The sequence below is a fragment of the Mercenaria mercenaria genome, chromosome 5 (genome assembly GCF_021730395.1).
Source record: "Mercenaria mercenaria strain notata chromosome 5, MADL_Memer_1, whole genome shotgun sequence".
NCBI lineage: Eukaryota > Metazoa > Mollusca > Bivalvia > Venerida > Veneridae > Mercenaria > Mercenaria mercenaria.
Genome location: NC_069365.1, coordinates 77,223,501 through 77,243,412, shown reverse-complemented (window position 1 = coordinate 77,243,412; position 19,912 = coordinate 77,223,501). Strand labels below are relative to the sequence as shown.

At 37.3% G+C, this 19,912-nt stretch overlaps 1 protein-coding gene across 2 annotated transcripts in view; it reads right to left on the bottom strand.

The window, feature by feature from the left end:
* The window catches only part of LOC123558558 (hepatic leukemia factor-like), a 37,880-nt gene that overhangs the window by 11,882 nt on the left and 6,086 nt on the right, over positions 1–19,912 (bottom strand). The window contains exons 2-6 of one of the 2 annotated variants that reach the window (XM_053544041.1): positions 19,194–19,402; positions 17,647–17,896; positions 13,273–13,425; positions 9,988–10,128; positions 5,651–5,733 (exon numbers count right to left, since the gene is read on the bottom strand). In XM_053544041.1, coding sequence (XP_053400016.1) covers positions 5,651–5,733; positions 9,988–10,128; positions 13,273–13,425; positions 17,647–17,896; positions 19,194–19,402 — 836 coding nt within the window. The remainder of the gene's footprint in view (positions 1–5,650; positions 5,734–9,987; positions 10,129–13,272; positions 13,426–17,646; positions 17,897–19,193; positions 19,403–19,912) is intronic. The other variant, XM_053544042.1, reaches the window with a different exon arrangement.

The following is a 19,912-nucleotide window of genomic DNA, read 5'->3' as shown; positions in this document are numbered from 1 at the left end:
TTTTCATGAAGATCCATTGAAAAATATGGTCTCTAGAGAGGTCACAAGGTTTTTCTATTATTTGACCTATTGACCTAGTTTTCGAAGGTACGTGACCCTGTTTTGAAATTTACCTAGATATCATCAAGGTGAACATTCTCACTAATTTTCATGAAGATCTCATGAAAAATATGGCCTCTAGACAAGGTTTTTCTATTTTTAGACCTACTGGCCTAGTTTTTGACCGCACGTGACCCAGTTTCAAAACTGACCTAGATATCATCAAGGTGAACATTCAGATCAATTTTCATGAAGATACATTGAAAAATATGGCCTTTAGAGAGGTCAAAAGATTTTTCTAATTTTAGACCTACTGACCTAGTTTTTGATCGCAGTTGATCCAGTTTCAAACTTGACCTAGATATCATCAAGATGAACATTCAGACCAACTTTCATACAGATCCTATGAAAAGTATGGCCTCTAGAGAGGTCACAAGGTTTTTTTATTATCTGACCTACTGACCTAGTTTTTTAAGGCACGTGACCCAGTTTCTACACTGACCTAGATATCATCAAGGTGAACATTCTGACCAATTTTCATGCAGATCCATTCAAGGGTATGGCCTCTAGAGAGGTCACAAGGTTTTTCTATTTCAAGACCTACTGACCTAGTTTTTGATCGCAGTTGACCCAGTTTCAAACTTTTCCTATATATCATCAAGATAAACATTCAGACCAACTTTCATACAGATCCCATGAAAAATATGGCCTCTAGATAGGTCTCAACGTTTTTTCATTATTTGACCTACTGACCTACTTTTTGAAGGCACGTGACCCACTTTCGAACCTGATCCAGACATCATCAAGATGAACATTCTGACCAAATTTTATGGAGATCCATTCACAAGTCTGTCCTCTAGAGAGGTCACAAGGTTTTTCTATTTTTAGACCTACTGACCTAGTTTTTGACAGCACATGAACCTGTTTCGAACTTGACCTAGATATCATCACGATGAACATTCTGACCAAATTTCATACAGATCCCATGAAAAATATGGCCTTTAGAGAGGCCACAAGGTTTTTCTATTATTTGACCTACTGACCTAGTTTTAGAAGGCACGTGACCCACTTATGAACTTGACCTAGATATCATCAAGGTGAACATTCTCACTAATTTTCATGAAGATCTCATGAAAAATATGGTCTCTAGAGAGGTCACAAGGTTTTTCTATTATTTGACCTACTGACCTAGTTTTTGAAGGCATGTTACCCAATTTCGAACTTGACCTAGATATCATCAAGGTGAACATTCTGACCAATTTTCATGAAGATCTCATGAAATATATGGCCTCTAGAGAGGTCACAAGGTTTTTCTATTTTTAGACCTACTGACCTAGTTTTTGATGGCACGTGACCCAGTTTCAAACTTGACCTAGATATCATCAAGATGAACATTCAGACCAACTTTCATACAGATCCCATGAAAAATATGGCCTTTAGAGAGGTCACAAGGTTTTTCTATTATTTGACCTACTGACCTAGTTTTTGACGGCACGTGACCCAGTTTCGAACTTGACCTAGATATCATCAAGGTGAACGTTCTGATAAATTTTCATGAAGATCTTGTGAAATATATGGCCTCTAGAGAGGTCACAAGGTTTTTCTATTTTTAGACCTACTGACCTAGTTTTTGATGGCACGTGACCCAGTTTCGAACTTGACCTAGATATCATCAAGGTGAACATTCTGACCAATTTTCATAAAGATCTTGTGAACTATATGGCCTCTAGAGAGGTCACAAGGTTTTTCTATTTTTAGACCTACTGACCTAGTTTATGATGGCACGTGACCCAGTTTCGAACTTGACCTAGATATCATCAAGATGAACATTCTGACCAACTTTCATAAAGATCCCACAAAACATGTGACCTCTAGAGTGGTCACAAGCAAAAGTTTACGGACGCACGGACGGACGGATGACGGACACCGCGCGATCACAAAAGCTCACCTTGTCACTTTGTGACAGGTGAGCTAAAAAAATTGTTTCGTTTCGTCAAAGCACTCTAACATAGACGAACTACTTTCGATTTCAAAAACTACAAGAAAATACAATTTAATGTTTCACCGATTTGTTTATTTCTCAAAAAATAAGAAATAAAATCATTTTTAAAATCAGTAGTAATTAAACAAATCAGTAAGAGCTCTTTCCCGGGATAATTTATCCGCTTACTGACTGCAAAAATCAAGCCATGTGTAATCATGAAAAGCAGAATGGGTGACGGTTTCATTTTTTTGCGAACCTGAATCGTAAGCAAATTATCCATACCAGTCAAAATTCCAGAAAGGTTACAATCTAGATTCTTTCTAGTATTACAACATCCAAAGTATGACTGTCACTTCATCTTTTTACTTTCAGATCATGCCTCAGGACTAGAATACCAGTCTGACATAGATTATATGTAGGTGTAACAAGAGGACCATGATGGTCCTGAATCGCTCACCTCTTCCCACATGATCCAGTTTTGAGTATGACATCGTTTTTTCTATTATTTGACATAGTGACCTAGTTTTTGAGCTCATGTGACCCAGTTTTGAACTTGACCTAGATATTATCAAGATAAAAATTCTGACCAATTTTCATGAAGATTCAATGAAAAATATGGTCTCTAGAGAGGTCACAAGGTTTTTCTATTATTTGACCTATTGACCTAGTTTTTCAAGGCACGTGACCCAGTTTCAAACTTGACCTAGATATCATCAAGGTGAACATTCTGACCAATTTTCATGAAGATTTCATGAAATATATGGCCTCTAGAGAGGTCACAAGGTTTTTCTATTTTTAGACCTACTGACCTAGTTTTTGACCGCATGTGACCCAGTTTCGAACTTGACCTAGATATCATCAAGATGAACATTCAGACCAACTTTCATACAGATCCCATGAAAAATATGGCCATTAGAGAGGTCACAAGGTTTTTCTATTATTTGACCTACTGACCTAGTTTTGGATGGCACGTGACCCAGTTTCGAATTTGACCTAGATATCATCAAGATGAACATTCTGACCAATTTTCATGAAGATCTTGTGAAATATATGGCCTCTAGAAAGGTCACAAGGTTTTTCTATTTTTAGACCTACTGACCTAGTTTTTGACCGCACGTGACCCAGTTTCGAACTTGATCTAGATATCATCAAGGTGAACATTCTGACCAATTTTCATGAAGATCTTGTGAAATATATGACCTCTAGAGAGGTCACAAGGTTTTTCTATTTTTAGACCTCCTGACCTAGTTTCTGAAGGCACATGACCCAGTTTCGAACTTGACCTAGATATCATCAAGGTGAACATTCTGACCAATTTTCATGAAGATTTTGTGAAATATATGGCCTCTAGAGAGGTCACAAGGTTTTTCTATTTTTAGACCTACCGACCTAGTTTTTGACCGCAGCTGACCCAGTTTCGAACTTGACCTAGATATCATCAAGATGAACATTCTGACCAATTTTCATGAAGATCCATTGAAAATTATGGCCTCTAGAGAGGTCACAAGGTTTTTCTATTTTTAGACCTACTGACCTAGTTTTTGATGGCATGTGACCCAGTTTCGAACTTGACCTAGAATTTACCAAGATGAACATTCTGACCCATTTTCATAAAGATCCCATGAAAAATGTGACCTCTAGAGTGGTCACAAGCAAAAGTTTACGGACGGACGCACGCACGCACGCACGGACGCGGACACCGCGCGATCACAAAAGCTCACCTTGTCACTTTGTGACAGGTGAGCTAATAAAAATAAATTCTTTGTTTGTTTTGTTTGTTTTGGGTTTAACGTCGTTTTTCAACAGTATTTCAGTCATATAACGGCGGGCAGTTAACCTAACCAGTGTTCCTGGATTCTGTACCAGTACAAACCTGTTCTCCGCAAGTAACTGCCAACTTCCCCACATGAATTATCAGAGGTGGAGGACTAATGATTTCAGACACAATGTCGTTTATCAAATAGTCACGGAGAACATACGCCCCGCCCGAAAATAAATTCTAGAATCATTTCTGTTACAATAATATCTATCATGTATGTTACATGAATGTTAAAATTTCACAACACAGCTCGATATTTACCCAAAATATTATATCCGGATACGATTACACTTTTATTCCATTTTCAACAATATATTTTATAAATTGTGATGATACGAAGACATTTAGCAGCAATTGGCAGTATCTGACATTGAAGTTTACGGTTAAATTACCTCTTATTTAAATCTTTTCATAAAAAAGGTGTTTCGTTTCGTGAAAGCAGCCAAACATAGACGATCTACTTTCAATTTCAAAAACTACAAGAAAATACAATTTAATGTTTCGCCGATTTGTTTATTTCTCGAAAAATAAGAAATAAAATCATTTTTAATATCTGTATAACTAAACAAACCAGTAAGAGCTTCTTCTTCCGATAATTTATCCGTTTACTGACTGCAAAATTCATGTGTGTGTGTGTGTGTGTGTAGAAACCCACGCAAAGTTTATAGAAATCATACGATGCGTGTATACGTTCAATGTGGGAGAATTAAGGCTGATCGGGATCGGCTATATTACCAAACGCATCCAGACGATTCAGATTTTGTTTTTAAAAAAGCACTGTGTGCATTTCTGTAATTTTATATACGTTTTTATGCGCTTAGAAATTATTAGACATGCGTATTTGTATTATTTCTATATGTAATTTACGCTAATACGCATCTTATCTGGAGCCCTGTGGAACTATTTTTTTGTCTTTCGCTGGATGTTACGCAAGCTTTGTAAGCCTGCGCAATTCATAAAATGCACATTTATGCTTAATGAGTTACATTCGAGTATTGCACAATTACAAGTCATAAATATGACAGATTACATCGTATATTGGTCATAGCAAAGGGAATTCACACAACTTAACTTCATTCATGCAGTGAACTGTTTGAAGTTTGAGAAATCTAATGGAACTACATCCCTTCACTGTGTTATTTGGTCCATTTAGACTTAGAGAATCGCTGGATAGCAAGGACTCGTCAAAACGATTTCATCGTTTAGCCGACTCAAAAATGTTGATTAAAGTGGACAGAATAATGTTGATTAAAGGGGGCAGAAAAATGTTCGACAAAGCAGCTATAGCATTTTGTTTAGTCTGTTTCAATTATTTTTTCTTTTTTGTTATATACAGATCTGATGCCATTTTCTGACTGTTACATGAAACAACCATCAAGAAAAAGGTTTATTGTCTAGCACGGACAGTAAATGGAATGGATGGAAAAATTAATTCACAGTTGAGTTCATATGAGGCGTCATATTCTCCCCTAAGCTGATACTGCTAGATGCAGTACTTATTTAAGTCAATCATCCAGCATTGAACACTTGTCGGGATATTACTGGTGACAAAGAATCAAAAAGGATCACTGACGTTGTAGTCTAACCCTCTAACATCTATGCCACTGTATCCCCAACCATTAACAGAACTAATCAACTAGCTGCCAAGCAAGATAGGATGTCGTCTATCATATCAACAAATAAAACTAATATGAAAAATATCCCAACAACAGTAAATCTTCCTCTTAAATCTAGATTACAGAAATTCTCTGTCACAAAGTGCAATGCTATGATTTGATTTGTAGATTTAAACAAGGTTAAGTATTTACCTTCTTTGACTTTTTTATGATTGGCTGAGGTTTCAGTTCCTCTTCTGAGAATTTTCTGCTTGTAGGGTCAAAATTTTCCTGTCCTGCAATACAAAAGTTGTAATTTGTCAAAATCAACATCAGTTTTACTTAGAATTTAATCAACTATGAAATCATTTTAATTCCTTTGGGACTTCTTTTTGTAGATTTCCTGGTTTCATTCACTGGGAACTACTTTTCGATGATTTCCTGCTAGAATCAATCCATGAAACTATGACCCAATGAACAAATAATATTCTTAAAAAACTTAAAAAATTAATCTCCCTACAAAAAAGCCATTTGGGCAGAAACAAAGAGATCAAATGCTCATAAAAAAAAATTACTGACCTCAAAATCATTAAGGGTCATCTGCTGGTCATGACCAACTTCCCTATCAATTTTCATGATCCTAGGCCCAAGTGTTCTCCAGTTATCATCTGGAAACCATTTAACTGTTTTGCGTCATTGTGACCTTTCACCTACTAACCTCAAAGTTGAAACTGACTTGTATTTTATCATGTTACACCTGTGTACCAAAATTTATGATCCTAGGCACAAGCGTTCTCAAGTTACCCGGACACCGCTTAACTATTCCAGGTAACTGTGGCCTTGACCTTTGACCTACTGAACTAAAAAGGTCAAACTTGATCTTTTTTTCGTGATGTTACACCTGTGTACCAAAAGTTATGATCCTTGGCCCAAGCCTTCTCAAGTTGTCATCCGGAAACCATTTAACTGTTCAGGGTTGTTGTGACCTTGAAATTTTTTTTTTTTGACCTACTGACCTCAAAGTCGAATATAATTGTATCTCATGATGTTACAGCTGTGTACCAAAATTTATGATCCTAGGCCCAAGCATTTTCAAGTGATCATCCGGAAACCGTTAGCTGTTCAGGGTCACTGTGACCTTGACCTTTGACCTACTGACCTCAAAGTCGAACTTGACCTGTATTTTCTGATGTTACACCTATTTAAATCTGTCAAGCCTTTCACGAGTTACTGTCCGGAAACCATGAAAACCAAGGGACTGACAGACTGACCGACAGACCGTCAAGCTCACTCCTATATACCCACCCAAAACTTTTTGTGGGGGTATAAAAAAAATGAGGCATTTTTAAATGCCAAACGTTTCCTACTACCACCCACAGTTATTTATATTGGATGTAAATTTAAGAGAGAGCGCAAAAAAAACTGGTTACTGGACTGGTTAATCAAACAATAAACTTGTATTAAAGCTAACTCCATTAATTTCACATGCAACTACATATACAGTCAAACCTGTATTAAGAAACCAACCTGGTTGCCGAAGACATGAGGTTGCTAATGACATGTTAAAATTAGAACGAAATGTCAATATGAGCAGTGAGCTGACTATCTGCTTAAGCCAAGTGTCTGCTTAAAAGAGGTAGCTGCAAAGGCAGGTTTAATTGTAAATCACTTGAAGTTTCAGTGGCAAAATGGATATTAAGAATATTTTCATAAAAATAAAATCTAAATAAATATATTAAGTCATTTTATTCAATGAAAATATCTTGCCTTAAACACCAACCATCTAGCCAATAAGTTCTGAAATTATGTGACAATTCATGCAATGAAATACTGAACTATCTAACTTAACAGCCAGCCAGTAACAAAAGTTAGTTGGACTCAAAAATGAAAGGGAACTACCATAACTCAAATTTAATTAAGCGATTTCGAAGTAAACTCTTAACCAAGCATAACAAAAGCATGAAACCTACTTCATCAAAGTTTGAAGCAAATATTATATTTTTACTATGCACATCAGTAAAATGTGAAAAATAATATTTAATTTTCTTTATAATAATTTATCTTGATAATTATATGGACCATTCAAATGTTTTGTTTACAGTTTGAAACAAGAGGGTCATGATGACCCTGGATCGCTCACCAGAGTAATTTGTTTCAAATGTCAAACTGATGATTTTAGAAATTTTTTGGAAAATTTTCCGATGTACAATCAAGTAACCACTGGGGCGGGGCCAATTTTACCCCGGGGGTCATGATTTGAACAAAGTTTGTAGAAGTCGACTAGGCAATGTTACATATCGAATATCTAAGATCTAGGCCTTCTGGTTTATTTTAAGCAAATTTATGAAGATTTCCCTATGTACAATAAAGTAACCCCTGGGGCTGGGTCAATTTGACCCTGAGGGGGTCAATATTTGAACAAATTTTGTAGAGGTCCACTAAGCAATGCTACATGTTGAATATCTAAGCTCTAGGCCTTCTGGTTTATTTTTAGAAAATATTGAAGATTTTTCTATGTACAATCAAGTAACCCCATGGGGCGGGGCCAATTTGACCCCGGGGTCATGATTTGAAGAAATTTTGTAGAGGTCTACTAGGCAATACTACATGTCAAATATCTAAGACCTAGGCCTTCTGGTTTATTTTTAGAAATTTTTTGAAGATTTTCCTATGTACAATCAAGTGACCCCTGGGGCGGGGTCAATTTTGACCCTGGGGTCATGATTTGAACAAATGTTGTAGAGGTCCACTATGCAATGCTACATGTGAAATATCTAAGCTCTAGGCCTTCTGGTTTATTTTAAGAAAATTTTTGAAGATTTTCATATGTAAAATCAAGCGACCCCTAGGGCGGGGTCAATTTTGACCCCGGGGGTCATGATTTGAACAACTTTAGTAGAGGTCCACTAGGCAATGCTACATGTCAAATATCTAAGCTCTAGAGCTTCTGCTTTTTGAGAAGAAGATTTTTTAAGGTTTTCCTATGTAAAATCAAGTGACCCCTGGGACGGGGTCAATTTTGACCCCGGGGGTCTGATTTGAATAAATTTTGTAGAGGTCCACTAGGCAATGCTACACGTGAAATATCTAAGACCTAGGCCTTCTGCTTTATTTTTAGAAATTTTTTGAAGATTTTCCTATGTAAAATCAAGTGACCCCTGGGGCGGGGTCAATTTTGACCCTGGGGTCATGATTTGAACAACTTTAGTAGAGGTCCATTAGCAATGCTACATGTCAAATATCTAAGGTCTAGGGCTTCTGGTTTTCAAGAAGAAGATTTTTTAAGATTTTTCTATGTAAAATCAAGTGACCCCTGGGGCAGGGTCAATTTTGACCCCGGGGTCATGATTTGAACAAACTTGGTAGAGGTCCACTAGGCAATGCTTCACACCAAATATCTAAGCTCTAGGGCTTCTGGTTTCTGAGAAGAAGATTTTTAAAGTTTTTCCTTTCGGTTGCCATGGCAACCAGAGTTCTGCATGGAATTCAATTCTTTGAACAATTTTTAGAGATGACCATCCAAGGAACATCCCTGTGAAGTTTCATCAAAATTGGCCTGTTGGTTTAGGAGGAGATGTTGTTTAAAGGAAAGTGTGGACGGACGGACGGACGGACGACGGACGGACGGACGACGGACGGACGGACGCCGGACGGTGAGCGATCACAATAGCTCACCCTGAGCACTTTGTGCTCTGGTGAGCTAAAAACAGTTCTCTTTTGGGAGAATATTGTACTCAAAGACATCTTTAGCACTTTAAAGGTTTGTACATGTAGTAACAAATCTAAAATATCAACTGCACTCTTGGCTCAGTATGTGTAATGAATGTGTATGTTAATAAAGGAGGTAATTTCCCATTGGCACTGAATTCTTTTGCTCATTTATAATCACAGTCACACCACTTATTTATTACATTATTACATACAAACATGCAAATACTATTCATCAACTTTTGTTGGAAACACACACAAAAATGCATAAAGTTATTACAGACATAAAGCATGATACAAGAGACTTAATTCCAAGGCTCACACTGGCCAGAAAGTTTATATCTAAGGAAGTGACTGGCAAAACCTTGGAGGCCAAGGAGTATGAGCCATTTCAATACAAATGAAGCAAATGGCTAATAAAAGGGTGGGTACTGCAATATAATTGAAATAGAATTTACTGTACATATAAAAAAAGACAGGCAATTTTCCCCCACTTATATGTCTCGTGTTTTGATCTGATTTTAGCTTTATGCTACATAAACCATTTAAACAAACTTGTGTTCCAGGATTCTGTACTTCACAACTTCCAAACAGGTTTAAGAGACTGAGAACAAAATGACTTCAGACATAATGTCCTCCAGAAAATTGTCAAGGAAACTTTCGCCTCATCTGAGGATAAATCTCCCGATCTCTTGATTCATAATCTTGTGCGCATTCTATTGCACAAATCGGACAGACTGAAGGATACATGTATGTCCAATTCCCTATATACATATACAAGAAACAACAGTGTGGAAGTTTTTTCCCCCCAAATTTTTGGGTACAGGAACATATCTATTTACCTGGAACTGAGCTCACTATGTCAACATCATAGTCATCGCCTGCATTACTAGAATGACTAGATATGTCTGACGCTTCCCAAACGTCCATAGACTGTGAAGCGTATTCAGAGGGATGAATCGAATGCTTGTTCTGCATGTATACTACAAATAGGCAAAGTTGAACATTTGCAAAATATTTTGAAACCCTAGAAATAAATACTGTGTTCTATCGAACAAAATGTGAAGTCCAGGATAAGTGACTGTTGTATAAAAGACTATCTAAAATAAGAAGAGAATTTGGGTTAACTGCAACCTGCAATATTAGTTGATTAAGAAATATTTGCTTTTTTCCTTTGAAAAATTTACAGTATCCTTTTTCAACTTCCATTTCTTCGCCAACAACACTTTGTATACAGACAGAACGAAAATAAAGTGATATCATCTAATTTTGTGGGTATGAAATTTTTATCCAGGCATTCTCATTAAGGCATCACTTCATGAATTTCAAATTGTAAAAGGCAGTTTTAAAGAGCATTTAGTAATCTAATTCAGCAGTCCATTATCAATGAAAATTTATACCCCACTACGGTATAATATCCAAACATTTCTGATAACAAGAAATCATTTTTACTGCTAAATCATTTAATTTTGTTGGCAATGAATTTCATAGCTTTGACAAAAATGTTCACAGACTGGGGTATGGATTCATGAATTTAAACTTGAGACTACGAAAATGAGTTTATATGAATATTTATGATTTCACACTATTTCATGTTCTCAACATTCCTGACAGTTTAAGCCAACATTCATACAAAAAGTATCTTGGAATCTGTTGCAAATATTTCTTAAAAGAACAAGTTAAATGTCTTGTACAGAAAAAGTTGACATTTTCCATACTTTGTTGTTTGTATTACAACAATACAGCCCGACTGTTTAATACTCTTGTTCTTGCAAAATGTGTAACACAAATGAGGTATTGCCATGGACCCAAAACAAGGAAAAAAATCAAGAGGATTTGTAAAGACACATTTTAGGCTGAATAAATGTCAACATTTTTCATTCACCAAGGCTACCCTTAAAAACTCTGTTTGCAGTGCACCAACCAATCGAACAAAACTGCCCAAACCCCAGATAATTCTGAACAACTAAAGTAACTTGTTTTCAGTACTAAGCTCAAACATCCTGCTCCCTTTCACATCCATTGCAGACTTGGTCTGTAATAATAAGAATTACTTCAGAATTACGGTACATCTAATGTAACTTCAATTTGCTCTGTCTGTAATTTTCATTGGTATTGACTGAAAAAAGTTGAAACAAAAGGGCAATGGTGGTTATAAGTTACTCACCTGACCCTGACCATGATTATTTGACCTTAAATTTAGACTGAAGTTGTTCAAGTTTTAAGGTTTTGTATATTTAGCTCTAGGGCCCCTAAAAGGGGCCAGAAGCCCCAATTAGAACAAAATTGAGAGAGGACCTTACCATGATGCTACAGAACAACTTTGATGAAGATTCATCGAGAAGTTCATGAGAAGAGGTTGTTTAAAGGTATTTCTATTTTTAGCTCTAGCAGCCCCTTAAAGGGGCCAAGAGCCCCCATTAGAATAAAATTAAAAGAGGACCTTCAAATGATGCTGCAATGTAATTTTGATGAAGATCCATCTAGCAGTTCATGAGAAGTTGTTGAAAGGTGTTTTATTTTTAGCTCTAGAGGCCCCTCAAAAGGGCCAAGTGACCCCAAATTGAACAGACTTGAGAGAGGACCTTATAATTAAGTTACAGACCAAGTCTGATCTTGTTCAATCAAGTGGTTCACGAGAAGAAGTTGTTTAAAGTAAGTCTTTTTTAGCTCTAGCAGCTCCTAACAAGAGCACCGCCTTGCGGGTGCTGACGCTCATCTGATTTTTTTTTGTATAATAGAAATATTGTCCTACCCATGATTTCCTAAGTCTAAAAAGGGCCATCACTCTTGCAAAAAGCAGGATAGAGTTATGTTTCTTGATGTACAGTGTCCACTTATGATGGTGAAAAACTGTTGCAAGTTTTAAAGCAATAGCTTTGATAGTTTATGAGAAAAGTTGACTTAAACATAATATTCAACCAAGAAAATGATTTTTCTAAGTCCAAAAGGGGCAATAATTATTGCAAAAAGCAGGATGGAGTTATGTTGCTTGCTGTACAGGGTCAGCTTATGATGGTGAACGAGAGATGCAAGTTTTAAAGCAATAGCTTTGATAGTTTAAGAGAAAAAGTTGACCTTAACATAAAACTTAACCAAGAAATCTGATAGTTTCTATGTCCAAAAGGGGCAATAATTCTTGCAAAAAGCAAGATGGAGTTATGTTTCTTGATGTACAGGGTCTGCTTATGATGGTGAACAAGTGTTGCAAGTTAAGGATAGCTTGATAGTTTAGGATAAAGCTGACCTAAACATAAAACTTAACAAGAAATGATTTCTAAGTCAAAAGGGCAATAATTCTTGCAAAAGCAGATGGAGTTATGTTCTTGATGTACAGGTCTGCTTATGATGGTGAACAAGTATTCCAAGTTTCAAAGCAAAAGCTTTGATAGTTTAGGAGAAAAGTTGACCTAAACATAAAACTTAACCAAGAAATCTGATATTTTCTAAGTACAAAAGGGGCCATAAATCTTGCAAAAAGCAAGATGGAGTTATGTTTCTTGCTATACAGGGTCAGCTTATGATGGTGAACAAGTATTCCAAGTTTCAAAGCAATAGCTTTGATAGTTTAGGAGAAAAGCTGACCTAAACATAAAACTTAACCAGGCAACGCCGACGCAGACGCCGACGCCGACAACCGCTCTGTGATGACAACAACTCATCATTTTTTTTCAAAAAATCAGATGAGCTAAAAAGGGCCCAAATGCTCCCATTTGAATAAATTTGAGAGAGGAACATACAATGATGCTACAGACCAAGTTTGAAAAAGATCCATCACGTGGTTCATGAAAGGTTATTCAAATAGTTTTCTAGCTTTAGCTCTAGTGGTCCCGCAAAGGGTTCAAATGCCCCCATTTGAACAAATTTGCCAGGCTCGATGCTAGACCATAATTCTGACCAGTAGCTTTTGGGGAGAAGAGTAAGTAAATTGTTGACAACCGATACAGCACAACCAACACCAGACCATCTGTTAACACTTATAGCTCATCCTGAACCTGTGGTTCAGGTGAGCTGAAAAAAAAATCACCAAGTTACTTTAGTATTCAACCTCTTAATTTCTCGGCCACAGGAGCAAACAAACATTTTTAAGGATGACCTAATGTGTATTTCTAAGGGTAAACAATTACCTGGGATTGAAGCCATCTGAGTATCCTCGTAGGCAAGACAAGAAGACTTGCGTTTGACAGGGCTCAAGGATCGTTTGCCACCAATGGCCTCATCCAATGTCACTACTGTAACTTTTGGTGGTAGTTTCACACCAAAATTGTCATCCATGAGATCTGCCAAAACAAATTCAATAAAACATTCAGCTAAAAAAAAATTGCAGCAATGGCTTCACTAATTACCTCACCATAATTATTAGATCTAAGGAACCAGCCCTTTTCATCAGAAAATTTGGAAGGGGTCCTGGCCTTTTTAAACTAGGAAACCCATATGCGATAACTGCTTATTTTGTGAAAAAAGCTTTTATTTCATTAAAACCACTACTGCTTAGTTTATCATTGAATAATCATTTTTTCAAAATGAAGTGTCAAAGATATATATAATTGCCTTCACACTTCTTGAGAAAATTTCACATGTATCTGAAGAATAATGCCATCAGGTTTCAATAGATCGATAACGCGTACTTAGGGGGGAGCCTATAAAACTAGAACTGTCACAGGAGTGACGAATTATACCCCCACTATACAGCCTTGTCACAAAAGTAAGCCAATGTCAAAGTCGAACCTCAAAATCAATAGGGGTCATCTGTTGGTCATGACCAACCTTCCTATCAACTTTCATGATCTCAAGTTATCATCCAGAAATGGTTTAACTGTTCCGGGTCATTGTGACCTTGACCTTTGACCTACTGACCTCAAAGTCAAACTTGACCTGTATTTTATGATGCTACACCGGCGTATCAAAATTTATTATCCTAGGCCCAAGCATTCTCAAGTTATCATTCGAAAACTGTTTAACTGTTCCGGGTCATTGTGACCTTGACCTTTGACCTACTGACAACAAAGTCAAACTTGACCTGTATTTTATGATATTACACGTGTACCAAAAATTATTCAAATCTGTCAAACCAACGGACGGACCAACCGACAAGCTCACTCCTATATATCCCCCAAACTTCGTTTGTGGGGGTATAAAAATCAAGCAACTTGAATTTTGCTTTGATTTTAGATAGAATGAAGTGGGGAGCTCCAACGCGACTATTTCCCTTAAGTCGCCCCCTAGCTCAAGCCTTGGTAGTATATGCTATACTCATTCTAAGTTTTATTAAAAACATACGAGATTGACATATATATGGGAAAAAGTAATTTTAGTGTCTCAAAGCTTATTACACATTGACAAATATGGCCTAGTATATCTAAGTCGCCGCACATGTTCATTTTCATGTGGTAATTATTCTATTTCTGTACCATCAATATAGCGCAAATTACCAATCAGATGGACTTATTAGCAAGTGCTTGGTTACCTTGACTTATAAATCTATTTTCAGTCTTCTTCTCAAGGTAAAACCTTGGCCTTTGTCAGAAATATTACTATTGATTTACACTGAAATACTAGATTTCAAAGACAGCTAGGGAAGTGCCACAAATTGAAACCTGAGAATATGTAATCATCTGTAATAACAGAAAAACAAAAACTCGCTCAAGTGGAGAAACTTATCCAGGTGATATAAGTGTATACCAAAGCACCTGTCCAAGCTTATGGAAGGTCAAATGATGTATTCCAAAGCACATGTCCAAGCTTATGGAAGGCCAGAGGTTGTACACCAAAGCACCTGTCCAAGTTTATGGAAGACCAGAGGTTGTACACCAAAGCACCTGTCCAAGCATATGGAAGGCCAGAGGTTGTACACCAAAGCACCTGTCCAAGCTTATGGAAGGCCAGAGGTTGTACACCAAAGCACCTGTCCAAGCTTATGGAAGGCCAGAGGTTGTACACCAAAGCACCTGTCCAAGCTTATGGAAGGCCAGAGGTTGCACACCAAAGCACCTGTCCAAGCTTATGGAAGGCCAGACGTTGTACACCAAAACACCTGTCCAAGCTTATTGAAGGCCAAATGTTGTAGTCCAAAGCACCTGCCTGAGCTTATGGAAGGCCAGAGGTTGTATACCAAAGACCCTGCCAGAGCTTATGGAAGGCCAAATGTAGTCCAAAGCACCTGTCTGAGCTTATGGAAGGCCAGAAGCTGTACATCAAAGCACCTGTCCAAGCTTATAAAATGGAAGGCCAGAGGTTGTATACCAAAGACCCTGCCAGAGCTTATGGAAGACCACGGGTTGTATACCTAAGCCCCTGCCAGAGCTTACGGAAGACCAGAGATAAAGGTAAAGGTAGAGATTGTATACCAAAGCCCCTACTGTCATAGCTTATGGAAGACCAGAGGTTGTATACCAAAGCCCCTACTGCCAGAGCTTATGGAAGGCCAGAGGTTGTATACCAAGACAGCTGAATAATGGAAGGTTTCCTTTGAGGACATGCATGCAGAAAATGTTTTGTATAACTTTCAAAATGACCCAAACACTTTGTCATAACTACTGCCGAAATACAAAATACTGGTCATTTCTAGCACAAGACTATTGTTGAATGTGATGTGTTTTTGTTTTATAAATATCAAAATGTCTTTCCTTGTGTAGTATTAAGTTCTGAATCTTCATATCTAGTCTCCATGGTGATTCTGACATACTTCACAACTTCTAAATGTCAAATCATATGGTTTCAAATTTCCCTGCAGTAAGGTTGGTCATGTTCTGGTTTAACAGACATTTTGTCTACTTTCACTTAAATACACCCATTTTTAATTTCTATCTTTAAAACGGATTCAAGACTCCTCAAAATTATAAAAGTATTTTTATAAATACTGATAGTAAACTTTAACTTCTTTTGTCATTACTTTCTACGTATAAAGTTTGTACATGTAACTTTCAATTCAGCTGTGAATGAGAGGTTTTAAATTCAAAGTATCATAACCAGACTTAAAATTTCTTTCCTGCATTTCCCTTGAATTTTTTATGAAATCATTAACAAAATATTCCCCTTCCTAACAAGCATTATTCATTCTTTTTCCTGCATATGTACATAATGTTCTATGCAAGTCACATGACTGATTGATTTACTCTGTTCACACTGTTTCTTAGGTGGGGTTTGTATTTTTGTTGTTTATTGGGGCATACCTCCAGATCTAGCCGTCAACTTCTAGGGCAAAAGAAACATTTATTCATGAATTTTACATACAGGACAGAGCCTCCATTGTTAGAACCACAAGAAACAAATTCAAGCCACTTTAGCCACATTGAGCTGTTGCAAGTAGCTCGGATGTCCAAAATTCAGAAAATACTTAAACTTTGTTGGCACTGATGGTTGGCTGCAATAGGTATAATCTACACAGCATGTCCACTCATCCCACGAAGTTTCAACATTCTGGGCCTAGTGGTTCTATAGTTATGGATTAAAAATGGTTTTCCATGTTCTGGCCCCTGTGACCTTGATATCGAGTGACCCCAAAATCAAAAGGAGCCATCTACTCTGCATGTCCAATCATCCTATGAAGTTTCAATATTCTGGGTCAAGTGGTTCTCAAGTTATTGAAAGGGTTTTCCATGTTCATGCCTCTGTGACCTTGACCTTTGCTCAAGTGACGCAAAAAACAATAAGGGTCATCTACTCTGTAAGTCCTATCAGCCCCTGTGACCTTGACCTTTAATTGAGTGACCCCAAAATCAAGAGGGGGTCATCTACTCTGCATGACAAATCAACCTATGAAGTTTCAACATTCTGGGTCAAGTGGTTCTCAAGTTATTGATTGGAAATGGTTTTCCATGTTCAGGCCCCTTTGACCTTGACTACTGATGGAGTGACCCCCAAAAACAAAAGGGTCATCTAGTCTATAAGTCCTATCACCCTATGCAGTTTGAAGGTTCTAGGTCAAATGGTTCTCAAGTTATTGGTTGGAAATGGATTTCCATATTCTGGCCCGTGACCTTGACCTTTAAAGAGTGACCCCCAAAATCAATAGGGGTCATCTACTCTGCATGTCCAATTATCCTATGAAGTTTCAACATTCTGGGTCAACTGGTTCTCAAGTTACAGATTGGAAATGGTTTTCCATATTCAGGCCCCTGCGACCTTGACCTTTTAACGGGGGGGGGGCATAAATACAAAATGTATCTCTTTGAATTATTATTATTTATGGTGTTTAAGACTTCATACATGCTGCAAGCTGTTGTTGTTTTTATACTGTGATGTCTTTTCATATAAATGCTAACACAAGGTCAAATCAGGCAACTTTCCATCTTTGACAGTGGAGGTAGACCAAAGAAGCCCCTCTTGGCTCTAGCATTCTGCAAATTAGCATGAAAGACTGGCAACTTCCTAACAATGAAGAATTCTTCAAACCTGCAAAAAATGGTGAGAGGCTAGAGATTTCAAATCTGCTACCTTAACTACTTAGTTTTGTAAAGTATGCTCGTTTTCTCAGAGCTGATTATATACTACAGACTTACATCTTTCAATAGCAGACTGTGGCTCCTTTCCTCTCGGGGAGGCTACTGGACTCAATGAGAGTGGTGACATGGACTGTCTGTTGACCGGACTATCCGGCAAATAACCACCCAGGCTCGATGTTTCCTTAACTTTCTCTGTGATGCATATATCTCGGACTGGGCTTTCTGGCGTGATGCAGAGTGGAGTTGATTCATGCTGTGGCGACTGTGGGGGCGTCTTGGCGAGAGCGCTTGCCAGCAAGCTTATTGTCTGAAACCAAATTTCAGTATGATACATGTATAGGTGGAGAGTTGTAAATTTTCTCTCTATATAATAGAGACTTACCCTAAGCCTTCTTTACACAAGGGAAACAATCTGTTTATAGAGTGAAATTATTGAGAGAACACCGTTTGTCAATCATAATCATGTCCATGTTATATCAATGAAATGGAAAAGTAAGCTATCTATGTTACCTGCTATAAAGGATAACACAGTCATGCATCTAACAGTCCTGAAAATGTTTTCTTTAATTTTCTCATATTTCTAGATATTTTTCACATACTTTGATGCATATATATTGGTAGCAGAGATTGTTCTCTTTCCAGCAATAGCTTTCTCAATATATTTTACCTTGTGACATTTTCTAGGTTTTAACTTTTTTTTAAAAAATCGTCTGTTTGTTGACAAATTTCACCACAAAAAATGTCTTACTTTCCCTGGGGCATTAAATGATTTGATCTTTACATAATTTTCAATACAAAGTGCTGACCGTTACAGTAATTATGCATGATCTTTTCCTGCCTAGAGGTAAAAAGTGCATGGTTTGCATGGGATACTTTGTACCCTACAATAAAGTTTTAGCAGATTTTTTTTCAGCTTGAATATGGTAATTCTTTTTTAGAAAAAGATATTTCAAATATTTTTTTCAGACTGTATACTTTGATGCAGTTAGCTACACATATATCTAAAATAAATAATCATTTCTTGAAGTTTGTTTTTCTAGTTCCAGTGCCTACGGTATATATTACAACTAGAAGATGCTTTTGTAGAAAAGCGCATTTCTCCCCCAATGCATAGTAGTAATAGGCAAGAAGTCAATAGGGGAGAGGTCAATAGGGGAGAGGAGCAAAAGTCCAAGAGACACTGATTGTTGGCTACTCACATGTCCAATCAATCATCCCAAGAAGTTTTAACATTCTGGGCCTAGTGATTCTCAAACAGTTTTCCATGTTCTGGCCCCTATGACCTTGACCTTTAATTGAGTGACCACATATCAGTAGGGGTAATGATTACCATAATCTAATCTGCATGTCAAATCATCCTATGAAGTTTCAATATTCTATGCCAAGTGGTTCTAAAGTAATTGATCAGAAACGGTTTTCCATGTTCAGGCCCCTGTGAACTTGACCTTTGATCGAGTAACCTCAAAAATAATAGGGGTCATCTACTTTGTAAGCCCTACCACACAATGAAGATTGAAAGTTCTAGATCAAATGGTTCTCCAGTTTAAGGATCGTAAAATCAAAGTACTGACAAAATACTTGTTGAATCAACAGACACTACATACCTCCGCCTCGTCATTCTCTTCAAGATTTACTGGAATCCCATTCTCGGACAAAAACTCATCCAAGTCCATGTACTCAAGGTCAAATGCTGACCCATCATCTCCTCCTGGCTTATCCCACAAGTTGGAGCCCAGGAATGCAGAACTTGCATTTTGATTGCCAATGGGCATATAACTTCCAGTCTTGCCTTGTTTCTTGACATTTCCAACTCCTAGGGGAAAACCGTATAACATAAGCCAGCATACAACAAGAGGACCATGATGGTCCTGAATCGCTCACCTCTTCCCACATGACCCAGTTTTGAGTATGACGTCATTATTTGACATAGTGACCTAGTTTTTGAACTTGTCCTAGATATAATCAAGATAAAAATTCTGACCAATTTTCATGAAGATCCATTGAAAAATATGGTCTCTACAGAGGTCACAAGGTTTTTCTATTATTTGACCTATTAACCTAGTTTTCGAAGGTACGTGACCCTGTTTTGAACTTTACCTAGATATCATCAAGGTGAACATTCTCACTAATTTTCATGAAGATCTCATGAAAAATATGGCCTCTAGAGAGGTCACAAGGTTTTTCTATTTTTATATCTACTGGCCTCGTTTTTGACCGCACGTGACCCAGTTTCGAAACTGACCTAGATATCATCAAGGTGAACAGTCAGATCAATTTGCATGAAGATCCATTGAAAAATATGGCCTCTAGAGAGGTCAAAAGA